General features: G+C 37.8%; 1 protein-coding gene across 8 annotated transcripts in view; it reads right to left on the reverse strand.

Moving 5' to 3' along the window:
* NEK10 (NIMA related kinase 10) overlaps positions 1-22,031 on the reverse strand; it is a 222,101-nt gene that overhangs the window by 151,509 nt on the left and 48,561 nt on the right. For all 8 annotated transcript variants that reach the window (XM_063114326.1, XM_063114324.1, XM_063114321.1 and 5 more), the window contains 3 exons: positions 19,489-19,534; positions 17,259-17,380; positions 17,019-17,121 (listed from right to left, as the gene is read on the reverse strand). In XM_063114326.1, coding sequence (XP_062970396.1) covers positions 17,019-17,121; positions 17,259-17,380; positions 19,489-19,534 — 271 coding nt within the window. The remainder of the gene's footprint in view (positions 1-17,018; positions 17,122-17,258; positions 17,381-19,488; positions 19,535-22,031) is intronic.

Below are 22,031 nucleotides of genomic sequence, written 5' to 3' on the forward strand. Positions count from 1 at the left end.
CTCAGTATAGTTTAAATTTGCATTTCCCTAATGATTATTGGTGTTGAACATTTTTTATGTATTTATTTGTCATCTGTGTATCTTCTTTAGCAAATTTGCCCATCTTTTTATGGGGTTGTTTGTTTTCTTATTAAGTTTCATATACAGATTCTTTGTCAGATATATGATTTGTAAATATTTTCTCCCAATATGCAGCTTTTATTTTTATCTTAATAATTTTTATTGAAAAAAAAGAAGTTTTAAATTTTGATGAAATCAAATTTATTAATTTTTTTCTTTTATATGTTATGGTTTTGACATTATAGCTAAAAAATATTTGCCTAGCCCAAGACTGCAAAGATTATATATATTTTTTCTTCGAGAAGTTTTTATAATTTAAGTTTTACATGTAGGTCTATGATCCACATAGTTAGTTTTTATATATAAGGTACTGTGATGGTTAATTTTAGGTGTCAACTTCATTAAGGAATACCTAGAGAACTGCTAAAGCATTATTTCTGGGTGTATCTGTAAGGAAGTTTCCAGAGGAGATTGGTGTGTGAGTCAATAGAATGAGTGGAGAAGATCTGCTGTCAGTGTAGGTGAGCAACATCAGATCAGCAGGCGGCCTGGTAAGAACAGAAAAGCATAGGAAAGGTGAATTCTTCTCTTGCATGTGCCACCCTCTCTCACCCACATGTCTTCTGTCATGAGTGATGCAACAAGAAGGTCCTCACCAGATACCACCAACTTGATATGGAACTTCCCAGCCTCCAGAACTGTGAGAAATAAATTTATTTTCTTTATATGTTACCCAGTCTCTGTTATTCTGTTTTAGTGGCTCAAAAGAGATGAAGACAGAAAATTGGTACTGGAGAAGTGGGGTATTGCTATAACAAGTATCTGAAAAGTGGAAGCAACTTCGGAACTGGGTAATGGCTAGAAGTTGGAACAGTTTTGAAGCGAATGCCAAAAAAAAAAAAAAGCCTAGATTACTCAGGACAGCGTATTAAAGGTAATTCTGGTGAGGGCTCACGAGAGAGAGCTATAGGGAAAGTCTGAAACTTCTTAGAGATTACTTAAGTGGTGGTGATCAAAATGCTGGTAGAATGGACACTAAAGACCATTCTGATGAAGTCTCCAACACAAATGAGGATCAAGGTATTGAAAACTGGAGGAAAGGCCATCCTTGCTAAAAAGTGTCAAAGAACTTGGCTGAATTGTGTCTGTGTCCTAGGACTTTACGGAAGGCAGAACTTAAGAGCAGTGAAGTAGGATACTTATCAGAAGATATATCTAAGTAGTAAAGCATTCAGGATTCTGCATGGCTTCTTCTACTTGCATACAGCAACAAGCAAAAAGAGAGAAATAACTTAAAGATGGAATTTATTAGTAAAAGGAAAGTACAATAAAAAGATAGGGAAAACACAGCCTAGCCATGTAAAAAATGAAACAGCATGTTTGAGAGAGAATACTAAGGGTGTGTCCAAGTGGCAAGTTTGCTAAGGAGATAAATATAGATAGAAGAAAGCTAGGTTCTATTTATCAATACAGTGAGAGGATGACCTCAAAGTCATTACAGAGATTTTTAAGGCAAGCTAGGAACCTTTAGGGCTAGGTTTCCAGGGAGATGCCTGTGGGACCTCAGCATTCACTGCCCTGTGCTGCTTCAAGTCTCTGTTCCATGTTCTGGCACAGCATTCCTTGATGACCCCAGTCATAGCTCAAGAAGGCCCAGGTGCAGCTTTGGCTTCTGCTCTGGAAAGAGCAAGCTGTAAACCCCAGCAGTGTCCATGTGGAGCTAATTGCACAGGCTAGCAGAATGCAAGTGCTGTGGAGGCATAATTTCCTCCAACTAGATTTTAAAACATCATGGCCAGCCTCGGAGCCCAGGCAGAGATTTGTTGCAGGGAAAAGGCCACCACACAGAGTCCCATAGTATAATGCCTCATGGAGCCGTGGGATCAGGGCCATCTCTAAGACCCCAGAATTGTAGAGCTACCATCAAGCAATGCCAGCCTCGGGGAGCTGAAGCATGGGCTGAGCCCATGAAAGACATAGGGACTGCCCAGGGACTTGGAGGCCCAACCCCCATACCAGTGTGCTCAGAAAGTAGGACATGGAGTCAAGGAAGATTATTCTCCAGCTTTAAGATTTAATGTTGTGCATCCTGTTGCGTTTCAAACTTACCTGGGACTAGTTACCTCTCTTTTCCTCCATATTTCTCCATTTTGAATTAGGAATTCCTACTTTATGCCTGTCCTACCACCATTTTTTGGAAGCATGAAACTTGTTTTGGTTTCATAGACTCATAGCTGAAGGGGAATTTGCCTCTGGATGAATCATCCCTTGAGTCTCACCTATATCTGATTTAGATAAGACTCTGGACTTTGGACTTTTGAGTTGGTGCTGGAGCAAGTTAAGACTCTGGGATTACTGGCATGGGATGAATGGACCCTGACTGATACAGTTCCTTGCTTTCCTTCACCATAGTAAAGTCCTACTATCTCTACACCAAAAACGCATCTTGAATTAGACCACCTTCTATCACATCCACTGCAGTGGTAGTCTTGAGAACATGTCCATACAAATTTTTTAATATTCATCCCTTCAAGAGGTAGATCTTAATTTTCCTTCTCTTGAGCAGAAATGATGAGCTGTTACTTCCAATGCTAAGTTATAAAGAAACTGTGACTTCCATTTTTGGTGTGTTTGCTCTTGCTCACTGACTCTCCCAGAGACCAGCTGCCATGTAAAACAGTCCAGGCTATTCTGCTGAAGAGGCCACATAGAGAAGAGGGGACCTGGAGGATGAGAGGCCAAGTGGAAGAGAAATGAGGCACTCCCTCTAGCCAAAATCCAGAACTCATTGCCTGCCATGGTAGTGAGTCTTATTGGAAGCAGACCCTCCAGCCCCAGCCAAGGTTTTAGATGATACAGCCCTGGCTGACAACTTAGCTATAACCTCATGAAAGACCCTGAGAATCACCTTTGACATGTTTACAGATATTGTGCATAATCACAGGTATCCTCTCAATCCAGTAGTATAAATGACAAATAAAAAATATTCAAAGTCTAAGTCATGTAAAGTGCTGTAAACAACTGCTCACAAGATAGATGGCTTGCTAAAACTTTCTTCTATCAAGTATTGGAGAAAATTACTTGTAACTTAAAATTAAGCAATCACAATGTAGAAGAAATAGTATAGTATGAGGGCTTCAATATTTTTAGCACACATAAACCATGACCAACTTACAACATAAAATAATACTTTTAGTTCTAATGCTACATAAAAGTCACCTTATTTTTATAAAAACTGCCACTGATTTTGAAAGGCAAAAATGAAGGTATGTCACTCCATTATTCACCCCACTTAATTTAGATAATGGCAGAAACTTGGACAGATGGTTGAGAAGTATTCTTCAACAGAGCAAAAACTAATATTGTTTGGCCATTTGGAAGATTTTAGTAGTAGCAGGAATGTTTCTATTATTCTTTCCTCACATGTGATCATATTTGGGGTAGAAGAAAATGTTTTCTTTCAGAAACTGTGGTCATAAAAGCATTAATGTGCCATAATGGGAACTCAAAGATGACAAAAGAAAATATTTTATGTACAATACATTATGAAAATATTGGGTCAAAAACATCTCTCCTTTGATAGAACAAATGATACAGAAAATGTTAAAGACTGTAGCATGTTTATGCTACAGCCTGCAGCTGTCAGCCTTCAGATGGAAATGTTGTGTGGTCTCTGGTTAAGTCTCTAGATTCCTGCTCTGTCACTTACTATCTCTGTGACACTGGACACATTCCACATCACTCAGCTACTCTGTTTTTTCAAAAATGGCCAATAAATCTTACAAGGGGGGTTTGCAAGGAGTTGCTCCAACAACAACATGGCAATCGATGAGAAGCACTTTGAAACACTGTACAGATGTCAGGTATTCTCATCCCTTTCCACAGGGAACTCAGCTGTTCACAAGCTTTCATCCACCACATATGTGTTAGCAACTCCCAAATTCACAGCCAGCCACAAATTCCCAGCCTTTGTCTGGGGTTTCACCTCCAGCTCTATAAGGTGCTTGCCACAATCCACCCAGCCTGGGCTCACTGTTCACAGTTGTCTGGGATATCTCATTACAGCAGATAGCATCTCATCTTTCCTATATCCTAGGCTTGAAATCTCTGCCTTTTCTCTCTCTTGCTCCTGTATTTTCCCCCTCGACAGCTCTTGTATCTGTACCTTTCTTTTGATTTCTGTGACCATAGTTTAAATGTGCCAAAAGCGCGGCCTCTCCCTCTTCTTGCAACAGCCTGGGTGCACTTCATTAGAAATCTTTTCCTTCTAATTCACTCCACCGGGTATTTAATAATGGAACAATCCACCAACCCCTGTATTCATCACAACAGGCTCCCACATAAGTACCAGAATGTCTCCTGATTGCCATTTTTTATAAAGCTTCCAGCTGCCTTATCTGGCTCTCAAGACTGTCAATTTACCCATTGATTCACTCATTTGTCCAACATTAAGCACCTGTGCTCCAGGTACTGGGCTAAGTACTAAAGATAAGATGATAATCAGGTCAGAAATCGTCCATATTAGAAAGACACAACAATTACAATTTCTTGAAGTTGATACGACAAGCGAACAGAAATGAGGTTGTTGAGAGGGAGCGGGTACAGGGAGGGGAAAGGGAGGTTTCTGTAATGGGCCACAATAATCAACCACATTGTATATTGACAAAATTAAATTAAATCTTAAAAAAAGAAATCATCCATATTGACATACATCTTAGGGACTAGTGGTGGAGATACATATTAAATAAAGAATCATACATGTAAATGTAAATTTACAGTCGTGACAAAATTATTAAAGAACAGGTAGATTTATGATGTTATGAGAGGGTAATGGGGAAATAGCTGATTAGGAAAACAATCCAGGTTTGAAACTCAGTGACAAATGGTGACTGAGCTAATAACTGAAGGGAGACAGAAGTTAACTAGGTAAGAGGAAAAAGTGGAGAAGAGACTTCCAGGCAAAGGAAATAGCATGTGCAAAGGCCCTGTGGTCAAGGAAATATGGTCCACTGTGGAACCGAAGAACACCAGCCTGACTGGAGTATAAAGAGTGGCAGGTATTGACAAACCATTCAAGACCCTACAGCCATGTTCAGTTGGCTGACCTCATAACCACCCCCACTTAAAATGCCTACTTCAACCAAGCTATTCATCCTTGCACAGCACTTTACTATGAGCACATTGGAGCCCTCAAACATGCCTTTTCTTTACCTGAAAAGGTCTCCCTTGAAGGAATACCATAAAGAAACCTGGTTAAGAGATGAGCTCCAGAAGCAGACATGGTTCATTCCGGGCACCGTCAACCTGTTAGTTGGGTGATTTAAGCAACTTGTTTCACCTTTCTAAGCCTTTTCATTATCTGTGAAGATGGAAGTGTGCCTCAGAGTACCGAATGAGATCATGGATAGATACCTTCTTATCCCATTAGTCAATGCTCAGGAGATATAGCTCTGTACAGTTGCTTCTTTCCTTCAAATCAAAGCTAAAATTTTTATCATCTTAAAGATGTCTTCCCTGAGTAAAATGAAAACAAATGACTGAAATTTTCAAGAAACAATCAGTTGAAACTCCTATAATGCTAGGCAATGACAGAGTAGTCTACCTGAGCACAACTGCAGAACAGGCCGGGAGAAAGATCTCCACCTTGCAACCTCATCTTGTTTACAGCTCTGCTCTTTCCTGCTGCCTTGGATGGAGTGGCCAACCTCCATCTTCCACAGCAACAGGACCATCAGTAACATCCTCTCAGTGCAGGACTCCATGGAGGTGTGTGAGATGGAAAGGAATTTTCCACAAAGATGCTCACAGCTTTCCCTCAACAAACCCCTGTCCATTGACACTTCCTCCTTGGAAGGTCACTCAGATTTCTAATCTCTGTCCCCTCTGCCCCAAATTTGTTCTTGACCTTCTCCCAAATGAAGTTCAGCTATATTAATAATATTGCCATTTCTAATTCAAGTAGAAGTGCTAAGAGCCACACGATAGGTGACATGATTCTAGTGTTCAAAAGGCCTAGGACGGAGATCAGGGCTGTGCCTCTGAAGCTCCAGTAGCTACCACAGACTTAGGAAGCTGGGAAGGCTGATGAGACAATCAGAAGTACAGTATCGTGCACCACTGAATTAGTAGCTATAAAAATCTAAAACTAATAAATAAATAAATAACACTCCCACCTACTCACTATGCTTCTTTGGAAAGCACACTTTGGGAAAATTCACACGTCCAGAACACATCAGATATCGTGCCCTACATTTAAAATTTCTAAGAGAACTAAATCATATCCCAATAAGCCCATATGAAGACATATGCTAAAATGAACTCTATTATCTTTAGTCTTTGGCACTTTTATTTGGCCTTATAAACCCAACATTGTGAAGTTATTACTTCCAGTTTTTTCCTAAGGTGGTAAAGATTTGGTGCCTCCATAGTCACCTAGTTCACTGTCTCTTCAGAAGAGGGTAACAATTGTCTCACCCAGAGTAAGGAAGTAACCCTATTGGGCTCTAACTTTTTGGAACTGGTATTCTCATCTTTTCCTCAAAGCCAACCCCAAATTGCAGAAGGTGTAAGAATCTCTAAAATATTTCAGAAATTGTATTTGACTAAATTTTCTTCAACATTTTCTCCTTATTTTTACAAGACCCAATGGCAATATAAGACAACCGTGATGGACTTCACAGATAATATCCTTACTTTCTTAGTAACATGAGGGAAAGATGTTGACTGGGAAAAATTCTGTGGCTGTCCTTCCCACCACAAATGCTGAGAGCATGCAAAACAAGTGACTCAATATTCTGAAGTCTTTGAAGAGCACTCAAAGCTCTGGGTCAGCTAAACTCAAATAGACACTACATCTGGTTAATGGGAAGTAAACCACAGAAAAGGTTCAAAGCAAGTTAAGTCCAGAAAGTGGAACTGGGCAAAGAGCTTATGAACAAGACCTCAAAAGCACATGCAACGAAAGAAAAAATGGGATTATATCAAACTAAAAAGCTTCTGCACTGCAAAAAAATAAAAAATTTTAAAAAATAACAAAGTGAAAAGGCAACCTACAGAATGGGAGAAAATGCTTGGAAACTATGCGTCCGACAAAGGATTGATACACAGAATATACGAAGAATTCAAACAACTTAACAGTAAAAAACACAAGTAACCCAATTAAAAAATGGGCAAAGGAACTGAAAAGGGATTTCTCAAAGGAAGATATATGAATGGCCAACAGACACATGAAAAAATGCTCAACATCACTAACCATCATGGAAATGCAAATCAAAATCACATTGAGATATCATCTCCCCCCAGACAGACTGCGAATAACAATTATTAAAAAGACTGAGAATAACAAACGCTGGCAAGGATGCCAGGAAAGGGGAACTCTTCTACACTGCTGGTGGGACTGTAAAATAGTACAGCCATTATGGAAACATGATGGAGGTTCCTCAAACAACTACAGATAGAACTGCCATACAATCCAGCAATCCACTGCTGGGTATAACCCTAAGGAATGGAAATCATCATGTCAAAGGGATACCTGCACTCTGGTGTTTATCACAGATCTACTTACAATAGCCAAGAGTTTGAAACAACCTAAATATCCATCAATGGGTGACTGGATAAGAAACATGTATATATAAACAATGAAATACTACACTGCCATAAAAAAGGAGTGAAATTCTGTCGTTTGCAGCAACATGAATGAACCTAGAGAAAATTATGTGAAATAAGCCTGGCACAGAAAGAGACATACCACATGTTCGTTGAAATACCACAAATTTGTTGAACTTTCAAAAGGAGAGAACAGAACTGAGGCAACCAGAGGTGGGAAAGGGGGAAAGAATGGGGATTAGTGAGAAACTGGTAAAGGGCCACAAAAAATGATTACATCGTGTAATGTTGAATATACTAATTATCCCAATTTGAGCATCACATATTGCACACGGGTACTGATATTCAATGCTGTACCCCACATTATATACAATCAATTATGTTTCAATAAAATAAAATAAGTAAAGGTAGGCCCAGGGACCTACAGAAGCCACAGAGTCATTACATACATATTTGGCCAGGAGATTTTATAGGTATAGCCCATGACTTTGAGCTTGCTATCAGAAGTGCAGTACTAATTCATTTTTCCTGTAATGACACAGATTTCTCAGCAAAGTTTAGCCAATGAATAACAATTAAAATCCTCTGATCCTCTAAAAAAAACAATTAAAATACCAAGGATTCTGGTGCACAAAATAGGTCTAATTTGATTTCTCAAATTTATTGGCATTGAAGAAAGTAAAATCTTTCCTTTAGGTTACAGTTACATCATCAGAGCTGATGGTGGGAACTGCTTGTACCTTTGCCCATGTGTATACCCAGTTTCTACATTAACCTTCAACTCCTCTTCATTAAACACTCCTCTCCGGCAATATTGGCTATCAGATCAAGATCTCAAACTCAGTTATCTCCTTGACCATTACTACCTGTTTGTAACTGGCTTCTGAATATTTCCACCTGGATGTGTTATTGTTCATTTGCTCATTCATTCATTCATTTGTTCATTCATTCTTCTGTCCATTTATTCAATAAATATTTATGAAGTGTGATCAGAAAAAACAAAGTCAAGGAAATTGATTTCCTTTACCTCAAGGAAGAGATGGTAATAAACCAATGTTTTCAATACCATGTCCTATGTGCTATGAGAGGTAAGCCCTGTGTACTAAGGGATCTCAGAAACAGAACATATCAGATGTGGACATCAAAGATGCCAACTGGAAAAATGGCCTCTGACTTGAGTAGCAGAAGAGAGGTGGGGCATTCCTGGCAGAGGAAATGCCATGTTAGAATCCTAGAGGTATACAACCAAAGCCTGGTCAGTTCAGAAATGAGCAATTTTCCCCATGAGGCCAGAGCAAAGGAAAAGTGGGAGATCATGAAGAAAGAATCTTGGGTGTCCTGAGGAAAGTAAACTTTATCTTAAATGTCATAAGAACTACTTGAAGGATTTTAACCAGGAGAAGGACATAATCAGACTTTAACTAAGCACGTCCAAAATCTTACACCCTTAATCTCCTCACCCAGTTTTCCGCCAATGGCATCATAATCTTCACAAACTCAGACTTTTTCTCAGCTGTTCTCATACCTCCGACTTCATTAGCCGGCCACCAAATCTTTTGAATTCTGAGTCCCAAACAACTGCTGAATCTAGTCTCTCCTCCATATCCTCCTCTCCTGCTGCCATAGGCAAATCCCACATCATTCTTCCATGAACAATTGCAAGAGCCTTCAGAAGAAAGACTGTGGGCTAGCTCTCCAAAGCCACTGGCCAATTCCTTCTTCCTTTCTTACCCCCAACTACAGAGGCTGCATGCTCACCTCGACAGTCTCTCTTACAGCAAGAGGAGATCACATGATTTGGTTTTGGCCAACACAGTACAAGAGGTCTCATGTGTATTTTCTTTGAAAGATGTTCTTTAATGAGAAAAGCAAAGGAGATAGCCACTCAAAAGAGAATTTTTGTTTGTTTTTTTACCCTAGCAGCCACCCTGCTTCCTGTCTTTGAATTTGATAAAGATGCCTGGAGCTCTGGCAACCATCGTGTGACTGTGAGATGACAAGCATATGGACAAGAAGTCAATTTTCTGAGATACCAGACAAAAAAGATAGAAAGTCAGAGACCATTGCTAACCTCCTTGAGCTGCTGAACACACCCAGGAACTGCTCACCTCCAGATCCCTTGTTATGAAATAACTAAACATTTCCATGGCTTAACTCATTGTTAGTCTGGCATGTTGCACTTAAACATATCCTAACTGATACATCTCCTAAACCGAGTTTCTGTCTACAGTCTTTCTCCCACATGCCCCCTCACCTACCACTATAATCATCCTTCTACCTCCCAAATCTGATCATATAATTTCCAGTATGAAAAATATCTGAAGATAAGTCTTGGACCAAAGGGCAATGTCTAAGCTCTCCACTCACTAACACTCTCTACTCTGTTGCCACATCAAACATTTTGTTAGGACCTAGACACACCATACTCCTTTATGTCCTTTGCATTTGCTGCACCCCCTGCCTTAGCTGCTTTTACCTTTCCTGCTTAACTCCCCACCCAAAGTTCCCTAAGGCAGAGTTAGTCACATTTTCCCTGTGATGGATAGTTCTGATCGACTGTGTAACCGTTCACCCATCTTGTCTCAGGGAAAGAATGTATCCTCACCCTGTTAAATCTGACTTTCTCCAACAGACAAAATCTGAGCAGAAGTAATGTGACACTTTGGGGCAGAAGTTTTAAGAGCCAAGGTATGATACGTTGTGTTCTCTCTTTCCTGCCTCTGCAATGTGGAAGCAGCTACAGAGGAAGCTCCAGCCAGACTAGGTATCTGAGCATAGCTCCCTTGCTGACTGCTGTAGACCAGATGCCCCCTCAACCTCACTGAAGCTTAAATCCCCCCTGTAACTGTTGAGGTTGGGAAATCCTACTATGGTAATTGAAAGGTGGGGCCTTGAGGAGGTTATTAGATTCTGAGGACCATGTCTAGTGAATGGAATAATAATGGTGGTCAGGGGTGTGGTTCTGAGGGCTTTAAAAGAAGATCACATGAGAAGTTCCCTCTCTCTGCTCTGCCATTTGTGAAAAGATCCTCTCCAGCTGTGTTCCCTGGACTTTGGACTTCCCAGCCTCAAAAACTGTAAGCAATAAATTTCATTTTCTTACAAATTACCAAGTTCCAAGTACTTTGTTATAAGCAATAGAAATGGACTAATACACTGACCTTCAGTGTGCATGTAGCATTAGCAGGATAGAAATCTTGTTGTTTTAAGACAGGGTGGACGAACTTTTTCTGTACAGGGCCAGATAGTAAATATTGTAGGCTTTGTGGGCCACATATGGTCATTGTCACATATTCTTCTTTTATTTTTTTTTTTTAACAACCATTTAAAAATCTAAAAACCATTCTTATCTCACAGGACAAAGAAAATAGGCCATGGCTGGATTTGTCCCATAGGCTGTAGTTTGTCACTATTTTAAGTTGCTGAGACTTTCGGGTTACTTGTTATGGCAGCATAACATGGCCTGTCCTGACTAATGTAATAGTATTTTCCATGTACATTCTAGCCATTATCACCCTGTAATTAACTCTAAGCTTCATGATGATAGGGGCCATGTCTGTCATGCTTGCCTTGTCCACTGCAGGATGGGGCAGCTCAGGAAACAATTGCTGAGTGAATAAATGAAAGTCTTCCCCATAGAATTCGTAAGCTCTTGGGCGGGAACCATGGCTTTTCATCTTATATCCATTCCCTCAGTGCCTGGCATATGATGGCATACAATGAGCAGTGGAGACTTTGATAGATGTTACATTGAATCAAAAATGTCCTTGTTGTTATTACCACTAGCAGCAGCATCAGTTGAGAAACAGAAATAAGCACAGCCTGTTTGCAGCAGGATAAACATGTAACCCCCTGAGTCATGTACTATATATAGCCCATGTCTGAAATTAAGTGCGGTGTTTTTTTTCTTTTCTTTTCTTTCCTTTTTATTTGGGAGCAGAGGAAGCAAGGGGACATGAAGGGTTTACATTAAAATGTGGGTATATGAACCACATTGTATATTGACAAAATAAAATTAAATTTTTTAAAATGTGGGTATATGAAAAGGCCAAGAGATGTGAAATGGTGGGTTTGAGGGTAAATTCATTTTCACCAAATTCCCTCCAGAGTCATTCTGTAATGTGATGGCACCATGTGGCTCTTACTCAGCAGGTGACGGCATTTAGGGCAGATTGTGCTTTGCCCAGGGTGCCACTGAGTCAGGGTCTTTTCTCTTGTGTGGCCTCAAAGGCTGCAAATAAATGCAGGAGCAAGACCTATGCATGTGTCACAGCACATGTCATTAAAAGATACAGTCATTCAAATGGAAATATATTTAGACATTAAAAATAGATAGCATTTATAAAACCATGCATACCCATATATGTTCGCACCTTCTACTCTGCTTCCTCCTGAAAGCAAATTCCAGCCACCATGCTTACTATAAATAACTGCAAACCAACTCACTTTTAAAATATTTAATTCACCTACATTGAGAAAAATTACAAGAGAGAATTTTTAGTTTTCTTAAAGCTTTTCTTTCGAGTCACATTTCCAATACACTTTGTCATGTGCATCATAAACATCATTTGGCAATTCTGTGTTTCTTTTCTGGAAGTGAATAAATCTTCTAGCACAGGAAAAGCGATAAAATATGACAAGGCTGCCCCTTTGTGGTGACATGCTTTCACACCCACTGCAGCCACCCTGGTTTTATAGGCTCTGTGAATTGCAGCTATAGTTTAACCTTCCAAAATATGGGAATTGTATATACTTAAGTTCAACTTAATGCTGTAAAATTTTAATTTAACTATAACCCCTCTTAAAAATAAGAGTCTAATGGCTATATTCATGTCAATAGTGATAACACTGAAAAAAATTTCAGCACTATTGTATTTTAAATATTTTTTAAGGGTGATATCAAATCTCTGTGGATTATCTTTTTAGTCATAAAATCATATTATGCTCATTGAGAATAATTGTAACACATCAATGCCCTGACCATACCATTGCTTTTGTAGAGAGAAACTGAATTGGAATAAGATTTTGTTCTGAGATTTATCCCTGTGTCTTTATTTGAAACTAGGAAAATACTGCCTCTCTTAAAGCTAAAAAGTCTTGAAAATTGGGGAAACAATTTTTTGAGTTTAACAACTCCTGAGTAAAAGTCTGATAAATATTAATAAGATTGAGCAGAATGACAATGAGAGTCAGAACAAATAAAAACAAAATAAAATTTTGCTTATTCCCGTAAAATAAAGTAACTTTTTCTAGAAAATCCTATACAACTTGAGTGCAAGCAGAAATACATATTTTTATTAAAGTTAGAGAGTCAATTTTGTTCTGTCTAATGTGCAGACTTAATAACGTAATTAGCCTGCCCTTTTTGGGTTAAAAGGTAAATTGACCATATGTGTTTATCTCCTCTAACTCAAAACCTTACGAAAGCCAAAGGAAAGAGATTTTCTCTGAAATATTATTAACCCACAGGGACAGTGAGAATGAGCTTGGTGACAACAGAGGATGAGATATTCCAGTGAATTTGGGGGAAGATAGAAAGTCGATGAAGGATGGTAACAGACTCAGCACAGCAGACATCCCAACCCATGTGTCTGAGAGTAGGTAGTCCAGAAAGGGAGCCCTGCAAGGTGCCACCCAAGGGAGGAGTGAAGCAAAAAGCCCAAAACATGGAACTGAGACCAAATCCCCAGGCCTCCTCTTATACCCACCGGCCAGGAAATTAATATCCTGTGCCACCAGCAGAAAAGGGATTTATTCTCCAAAGAAACTGAGCCAGCAAGGAACCAATAGCACGTGGATGAACTCTTAGAAATTCAATGAAAATCTATGAACTGAATGTGGTTCTCTGAGTCCCCGCTGTCCACACCCCTCCCTCAGTGAGAGCAGACAGATGCACATTCCCTGTGGAAAGATACTAGAGAAGCATTGTCTGGAAAAAAATGTTTAGATACCAACTTGGGGAATCCCCAAAGGAAAACCTCCATTTAGCTATAAAGAAGATCACCAGAAGATAGCCTCAACTAGAATTCGCAGAGCTTCCAGTAGCCTTTCTTATGCATTTCTCATTAATATTAAAGTCCAGCCCAGGATCACCAGAGAGTTGAGGAAAACTTCCAACAGGAAAGAGAGATCAAACAAAGCGGGAAAAACCAAGAAGAAGAAGAAAAAAAATACAGAAACAATCCAGGGTGCTGAAGAAAAAATAGTCTATATTATCCTGAGAGAGAATAAAAGAAGGCTTCCGTGAAAATGGAACAAAAAACAAGATGGAATTTTTGAAAATTAAATATACAACTAAAAAATTAAATATCCAGTAGGATAACTGGAAAATAAAGTCAAAGAAAGGACTCTAAAATACAACAAAGAAATAAAGTATTAAAAACTAAGAGCTAAATAATTTTTTAAACTAGTAGATTATTTAGTACATATAACATCTAAGACCAATAGAAATTCTAGAAAGAGAAACAGTGGAAGCAGAGGGGTGAGAAGGTAGCAAAGAAATAAGGCAGGAAAAGTTAACAGGGCTGAAGTTTTAAGTCTCCAGATTGAAGAATACACCTTATTCCAGAATAAAAATGAAACTGAATTTTAAAAGACCTATCCAAAACAGTGGATAAAGGTAACATCCTAAAAGTTTCCAGAGAGATAAAATATTTCATGTAGCAAGGAATGGAAATCACAAAAGCACTGGATTTCCTAAGACCAAAACTGGAAAACTGAAGAAATGCCTTCAAAATTTGTAATGATGATGACTTTCATCTGACAATACTACACCACCAAGCTATCAATCAAGTGTGAGAGCCCCATAAAAATATTTTCTGACATGCAAGCATACAAAAAATATAACTCCCAAAGCACTTTTTCTTAGGAAGTACACTTCAGCAAAACAGAGGAGTTAAAAAAGAAAGAGAAAGGACACAGGATATAAGAAACGGAGACTCTAATCAGAAGAGGACCAAACTAAAGTCTCGGTACAACGGCTGTGCAGCCAACCTCAGGTGAAATCCAGGGCACACTGCAGCAAGCAGCTGCAGCAATGAGGTGTCCCAGAAAACAGAAATGGGAGTAGTTGTCATGTTTAACCATGTGGAAACAGTACAAAGAGGGCATTTATAATCCTTTTGGAAGAGTTGGGAAAAAGGAGTAATAGGTATGTAGAAAAGTAGGAACACAAACAAAAAAAGAAGGCAATTATTAACTCTAAAAAAAATAAAAAGGTCTATGAGAAAGAAAATATAATTGACATAGAACAATAATTACACAGTAGTAATAATGTAAACATTGAATATTGATTTAACTAAAATCATGCTATAACTATATGGCAGTATGGTAGATAGGGAAGAAGAGGAATTAAGAAAACTAAATCCTTATCTAGCACAACGAAAAATCAAGTATCACAAGAAAAATCTTTAAAAAGGATTTAAAAATGGTTATTTTGGAAGAACAAAACTGGGACTTGCCAAGGGGTAGAATAGGAAACTTGTTTTTCTCTATAAGTTTTTTAGTACTATTTTATATTGTAAACTACCTTGATGTGATACGTATTAAAGTAAATATAAATATAAAAACTAAAACAAGTTTAGAAAGAAATCAGTCTACTGGATTAAAAGATTAAGCTAAGTATGTTTAAATGTAACCAAAGGAGATGATTGCAGCTAATCTTGGTAAGAAAATGAAATGTAGGGTTGCCTGTTACCCAGAAAATATGGCCTGGATACAGCCACTTAAAAAGAATTAAACAGATTTTTTCTTTGTTTCATATAAATATATACCATTTCTAAGAAATTCAAATACACAATTTATAATAATCCTTATTAACTTATACATTGAAATACCTACACGTAAATAAATTATAAAAGTTCTTAAGGAAATACAAGTCCAATTTATAAAAAAAGGAAAAGTAAAAAGCTTATGGTAAACAAAATTAATTTCAAATGATTTAAGTAAATGTGTGTCCAAGATGAAGATTCACAATTATTTCTTCTCTTTATCTACTTTGCATTGAAGTTTACAAAGTTTCTGTTTTAGGTTGCTGTTTTATTTTTAAAACTCATATAAGATATTCAACTTATAAAAATCAGAACAGTAAATCTAATCATTCTTCCTGAAGACATGTGTCTATGGTAAATGTGTACATTTGGAATTGCCTTCATTAATAATTTGATTTTTCTAAAATTGAGGGACTCAGCTTTAGATGTTATTATATGTCTCTCACATCAACAACATTTAGGGCAGGTGTCTCCAACACTGGATGCCTAAGGCAATCCACTGGGAGACAAGAAAAAATATTAAAACCTCTATTTTGATTTTTATATGCACCCCTTTATATTTTATTTCTGTATACTCTGTTATGTACTATAGAATCTTTGTATAACAATATATGTATAGAAAATAGAGGTATAGAAATAAGCCTGAAAATATTGGCAGTGTACAGTATTCTAAAAAAAACATTTACTGATGGGATGCAATGACCAAAAATGTTTGGAGATCACTAATTTAGGGAGGCGTCTCCCTGCTTGTAGTTAGTAAACCATTAATAGTCCATGGGAGTAACAGATGTGTTCATGAATGAAGGCAAGAGAAAGTTAATATATCATCCTAAGCTAAAAAGTCAGCTTTAAGTTATGATTGAGAATTACACAACTGTAAGGGAAAAATAAACCCCCTAATTAGTAAAATTTTATCCAACATTAGGCCTACTTGTATAGATAAAAATATTGTGATGAAAACTGTATGTTGAAGTATACAAATGGCTGAATTTTTTATACCTCTTGATAGGTACATGTGTCACCCATAAGGCACAGACTATTACCAATGATTCAAAATAATGTGTTCACCTGGTGGTCATAAAAGCTTTTGTTAATGAGGTGGTGCTCCACAGAAAGAAAAAACCTGGAAACCATTGATTTGGGAATTAAATACTCTACCACTCTAAGAGAACTTTATTCTCTCATTTGGACAAAATACAATTCAATCATATATAGAACTATATGGGGTCTTCAAAAACTTTGTGGAAAGATTGGATTATCTTTTAATTCCATCTTTCTGCAAACGTTTTTGAGTATGCTTGTACTAGTCAATGTCCGATATGTTAGCCATTAGTCATAACAGGAATGTTTAAATTAGTTAAAATTTAATAAAATCTAAAATGTATTTCCTCAGTCACACTAGCCACATTTTAACTGTCCTTTAGCCACATGTGACTAGTGGCTACCATTCTGGATGGCACAGATAGAAAACCTTCCCATGAGTTCCGAAAGTTCTACTGGACACTACTGCTCTAGGATAATATTCCACTCTAGGATAATATTCAGAACTTCTTTAGTTAGAAATTCTAAGATTTTTATACTTACTAACTGTTACTTTGTCCTTATCGCCCAACATAATGTTGTTTGGTGTCAGATCTCTATGGACAATCCTCTTCTCCTTGTGTAAGTACCGAAGAGCTAAGCACAGCTTGAAACAATGAACAAAAAACAAATTTTATTTCCCCAAATATACATACAACCGACGATGACTACTGCACCTGTCTCTGAGAAACCAGCTCAGAACTTTACTGTTTTATGAAAAATTGAATGAAGATAAAAGCATACCTGTATAAATATTTTCCATAGTCTTTCTTCAGTAAAGTGGTGGTGTTTTTCCTTCAAAGAACTGAAATGCTCTCCAAGTGGGGCTCCTTCTATAAGCTCCATAACTATATACAACCTATCATCTATATAAATAACACAAAAATATATAGAAATTGAAATGTAATGTAGACATGTTGAAAAAACCTTACGAATTAGAGTCCAAGCTTTCTAACGTGTGTGCAGGATTAGAGACGTGCCAAAATATGTATCCACCCAGCTCTGGAGGGGGAGGGAACAAGGGGGGTCTTAAGGCAACGGGAGCACAGCGACAGTCTCTTCTAGCTACAAGTTTCTTTCCTAGTGCAAGTTTACACCAGCAAATGTTATCATTTTCTATGTACACCAAGATGTGGAAGGGTTGGAAGTGCCAAAGAGAACAAGCAAACAATCCCATCGTGGAGGGTTCCCTGAAAAACATGTAAACCCACCTTTCCTCTCAATAGTCTAAAATTTGCCCTCAGATCAAGTCAGACGTTCAGAAAATTGCATTTTAAACTGCATTGTTTTGTAGCCTCGTAGAGTTACCTTATAGAATTTTACACTGAAATCATGCCATGGTCTTGCAATGACACAATTGAAAACACCACTCATAAGAGAAATTTCTGTTATGACCCTGAAGAGCACAGGAAGCTGAACTCCTCCTGGTTTTATCTCATGGATATTGGAAATCTCATGACTGACTGTGATTGTGATTGTCTCTTTGCTTTGGATGCCAAGAAACAAGTAATTACTACTTCCTCCTCTAAAATCAATATAAAACTATTAACAGAGGTATGTGGGCCCAGCCCCGTGGCTCACTCGGGAGAGTGCGGTGCTGATGGCGCCGAGGCCACGGGTTCAGATCCCATATAGGGATGGCCGGTGCACTCACTGGCTGAGCGTGGTGCAGACCACACCATGCTGAGGGTTGCAATCCCCTTACCAGTCAGGAAAAAAAAAAAAAAAAAAACAATGGTATGTGATATGTGTCTTTTTGTGACTTTTGGATATATATAAAATATGCATATACACAATATTTACAAAAATTGAATCATATTCTACCTGTTATGCAACTTATACTATTTTTCATTAAACAGCCTTGTATTTCAGTACACTCAAATCCACACCATTCTTTCTGTTGGTTGCTTAATGCTGCATAGTATTGCACAATACAGATATCTCATAATTTATTTAATCATTCTCCTGCAGATAGATATTTATATTGTTTCTATTTTTCCATAATTCCAAGAATTATTTATTGTATGTACTGATCTTCTAGTTTTATTTTTAATTTTCTCACCCTTTATTTACCTTTATTGCAATTTCCTAATCGATTTTATTATATTTTGTGCATTTTTAAGCCACTTCCAAATCTTTTTGGAGGCTGTCAGGTTGTAAAAAAGTTTTATTTTGTTTCTATATTAAAACAAGTTGTGTCAGTTCAGTACAAGGCAGAAGCCAACCTTGACCTCTCTTTGAAGGGATATGCACTAAATTATGGGAAATTATTCTAATACCAAGAACAAGTGGCTAAGGGGGCAGCAATTACAGCAGGAGTTTCAGTACTGAGTTCTTGAGTCACCTAGAGGAAGGGAGATGGGTAAAATCATAACAAATGACAAAGTACACAAAAGATTTTCTTAAATAAAAACAGCACTGATAAAGAGGTACAGAGCCCCAATTTTTGCCTTATATTTCCTTAAATCTTCCTTCAAATGAAGATTTACTTTGAAATTTCCTATGTGACACAGATCGTTAAGATTTACCACTACCTATGTTATTTCCATCAATAATCCTATTTTTTTAAAAAAACAAGTGACTGAGTTTGGCCTTATCTCAACGTTTTGATACAGTATTTCATCACACTCGCAGAGAGCCTGCTTGCCTGCAGAATCAGTCAAGGCTCTATCGCCACCTTGTGGCATTTACCTGAACTTCAACTAAAAGAAATCTCAAAGACCTACCCCACTACAATTTATTTGGGGAGTCGAAAATGTCATCTGATTCAACAAAAACAACATCTCATTCTTTCTTAAAGAAAACACCATCCTTAGTTCTCTTTTCACCTAATCCTATTAAGTGCTTTTTTGTATATGGAAGTCGCAGTAATAACTATTTTGGCTTATTCATGTTGTGACATTCTAATACAAAAATATATAAATAACAAAGATAGAGTTCCTTAATTAGAAATATCATGAAAACTCATACTTACTTTCCAGAAATGTTTTGTAATAACGAACAACATTGGGATGATAAAGCTGTAAGACAATAAACAACAAATATTTATTCCACTGCTTCAAAACACAAATTTTTCTTCACACACTATTTAGTGGGACTTCATTTTTGAAAACAACAAGGAAATCATTGTGTTTATATTTATCTATAAAACTAAGCATTTCAAGATATCATGAGATTTATGATTTTTAAAAATGCGTTGCTTACATAACTAATCTGAAAATAGCAATCTCCTATATAGCTTTATCAAACAAAATTTAAAACTGTGCTTTACCAGGCCGAGCCTGTGGCGCACTCGGGAGAGTGCGGCGCTGGGAGCGCAGCGACGCTCCCGCCGCGGGTTCGGATCCTATATAGGAATGGCCAGTGCACTCACTGGCTGAGTGCCGGTCACGAAAAAGACAAAAAAAAAAAACTGTGCTTTACCACCTAACTTAATTACCATAAATAATTGTAGAACTAGAAGGAACTGTAAAAATTCATTTAGCACTCCCTGCCTCAACACCACACACAGACTGCATAAAGGAGAAAACTGAAATGAAATAGTTTATCCATATATTCATTGCTCTTTTCCTCTCTCTACCACTTAAATATTTATATACAGTGCTAATGTCTATTTACTGTTTCTGTCTTTCTACCTTCTCCAAAACGACGAGTATGAAACTGAAATCATCTAAGATTTAACTCAGTTTAAATCATAAGAGTTGACAAAGACTACCTCCTTGACCAAAGTCAGAGAAACCTTAAGTCAGGTTTCTCTGAGCCCTCTTTTTGACGAGGCCCCATCCTTGGCCTGCCCAGTTTTAGCAAGAATCCTGCCAAGCTAGTTTATCAAGAATCCCCCTACCCTTCATATCCAATCAAGTTCCTCATCCTCCCACCCTTGATATCTAACCAGGTACCTCAATATTTTCCATCCACTGACCGCCTCATCCAGCATGTCTCCTGTAAAACCTCAACTGTCCTTGTTGAATTCACAGTTGGGTTCATCGTGTCTCCTCTATTACAACAGTTTGACCCCTTTTGCAATAGTATTGAATAAAGTTTTTCTCGCTATTTTTTAAGTGTTTGATGAAATTTCTCTTTAACATAAGTGAATGTGATGTTCTCTTTAACATAAGTGAATATGGACGTGAGTGGAAATTCTACTTTTTAAATTTAAAAAAGACTATTTTCTACAAGAATACTGAAATTTTTGTGGTTGTTCATTTATAATTTGAGTTTCTAGGTAAGTTAAAATTTTCCCTGTCTCAGAAGAGCTGCCATTACATCTATAAATGTTTTTCATCTCTTTGTGGTCTTTCTATGTGCCTTTTTGAGGGGGAGACTGGTAGCTGTCCACCTAAAACCTGCTGTCCCACTCATCCATTGCAACAGTTGCAGCTGGACATGGCTCCCAGTCACAGGTCACATCTTCAGCCTCTCTTGCAGCCAGGAATGGGCCTGTCACTCAGTTCTCCTCAATGGAGCATGAGGAGAAACGTGTGGTCTCCTGTGTCTGAGCCCTGAACATCAGGGGTGCCTCCTGAGTGCTCTTCCTCTTCCGAGCATATGAACATTCCTATGGCAGTTTCAACCATGCAGATGAAGACAATGCCCCAGGAGGCAGCAGAACAAGATGAAAGAAAAATCCTGCGTCCCCAAATGAGTGCATGGAGCAGAGAACATTATCAACCTGGTCCACTCACTTGGGGATTGTTGCAGGAAAGAGAAGTAACCCACTGTACTGTGAAACCTCTTCTTGATGCTCCTATAATTTGGAGCCTCTTTGTTACAGCAGCTTAGTTTTAATTTTAACAAATACACTCTCCCATTCTAGTCCCACTTCTGTTGTCTGCCATTACCTCCTCCTTTTAGGGCTCAATGTTATTATCCTTTCCATTGCTTCGATCCTTTACTGAGAAAGCAATTGTATGGTTTTGAGTTACTTCAAAGTCTAAGCAGATGTCTCTTATAATGGCCCCATCCTAACACTTTCTCTTCTTAGGAAATGTGCTAAAACAAATAATCTACTTCATCAACTAGATAGTGGTCAGAAGATTTTAAACAATATGGGACTTAGGTAAACAACCAGAATGATATCCTGAACCTACTTCACTGGCCAGGACTATATCTAAATTTGAGTCCCAATGAAGATAGTGAATTGGCTTAGGTCAAAAGCCATGTTCTAGCCTTGTGCTATATTGAAACAGCACACTGCGAGAGGCTAGATTACCCTAAACGTGAGCAAACGCTAGCTTTTAAAAATCTAATCCATTAGTTTATAAAACTCAAATATAATATAAGCTATTAATGATAATATTTATTATAATTTATAAATTGGAGAACTGAAGAGTTTGATGCATACAGATCATCATATTTATAGTATTCTTTATGTCCCAGCACAAATGCTACGCAAATGTGACTAATGGAGAACAAAGATCAGAGAAGCTGATCGCTCTCCACAGGAGGTGTGAATGAACAGTATTCATAAGGAACGTGCAAATAAGGAAGGCCAAAAAAGAAATCAATGTGTTCTTG

This window comes from Cynocephalus volans, chromosome 11 (genome assembly GCF_027409185.1).
Source record: "Cynocephalus volans isolate mCynVol1 chromosome 11, mCynVol1.pri, whole genome shotgun sequence".
NCBI classification, from domain to species: Eukaryota; Metazoa; Chordata; class Mammalia; order Dermoptera; family Cynocephalidae; genus Cynocephalus; species Cynocephalus volans.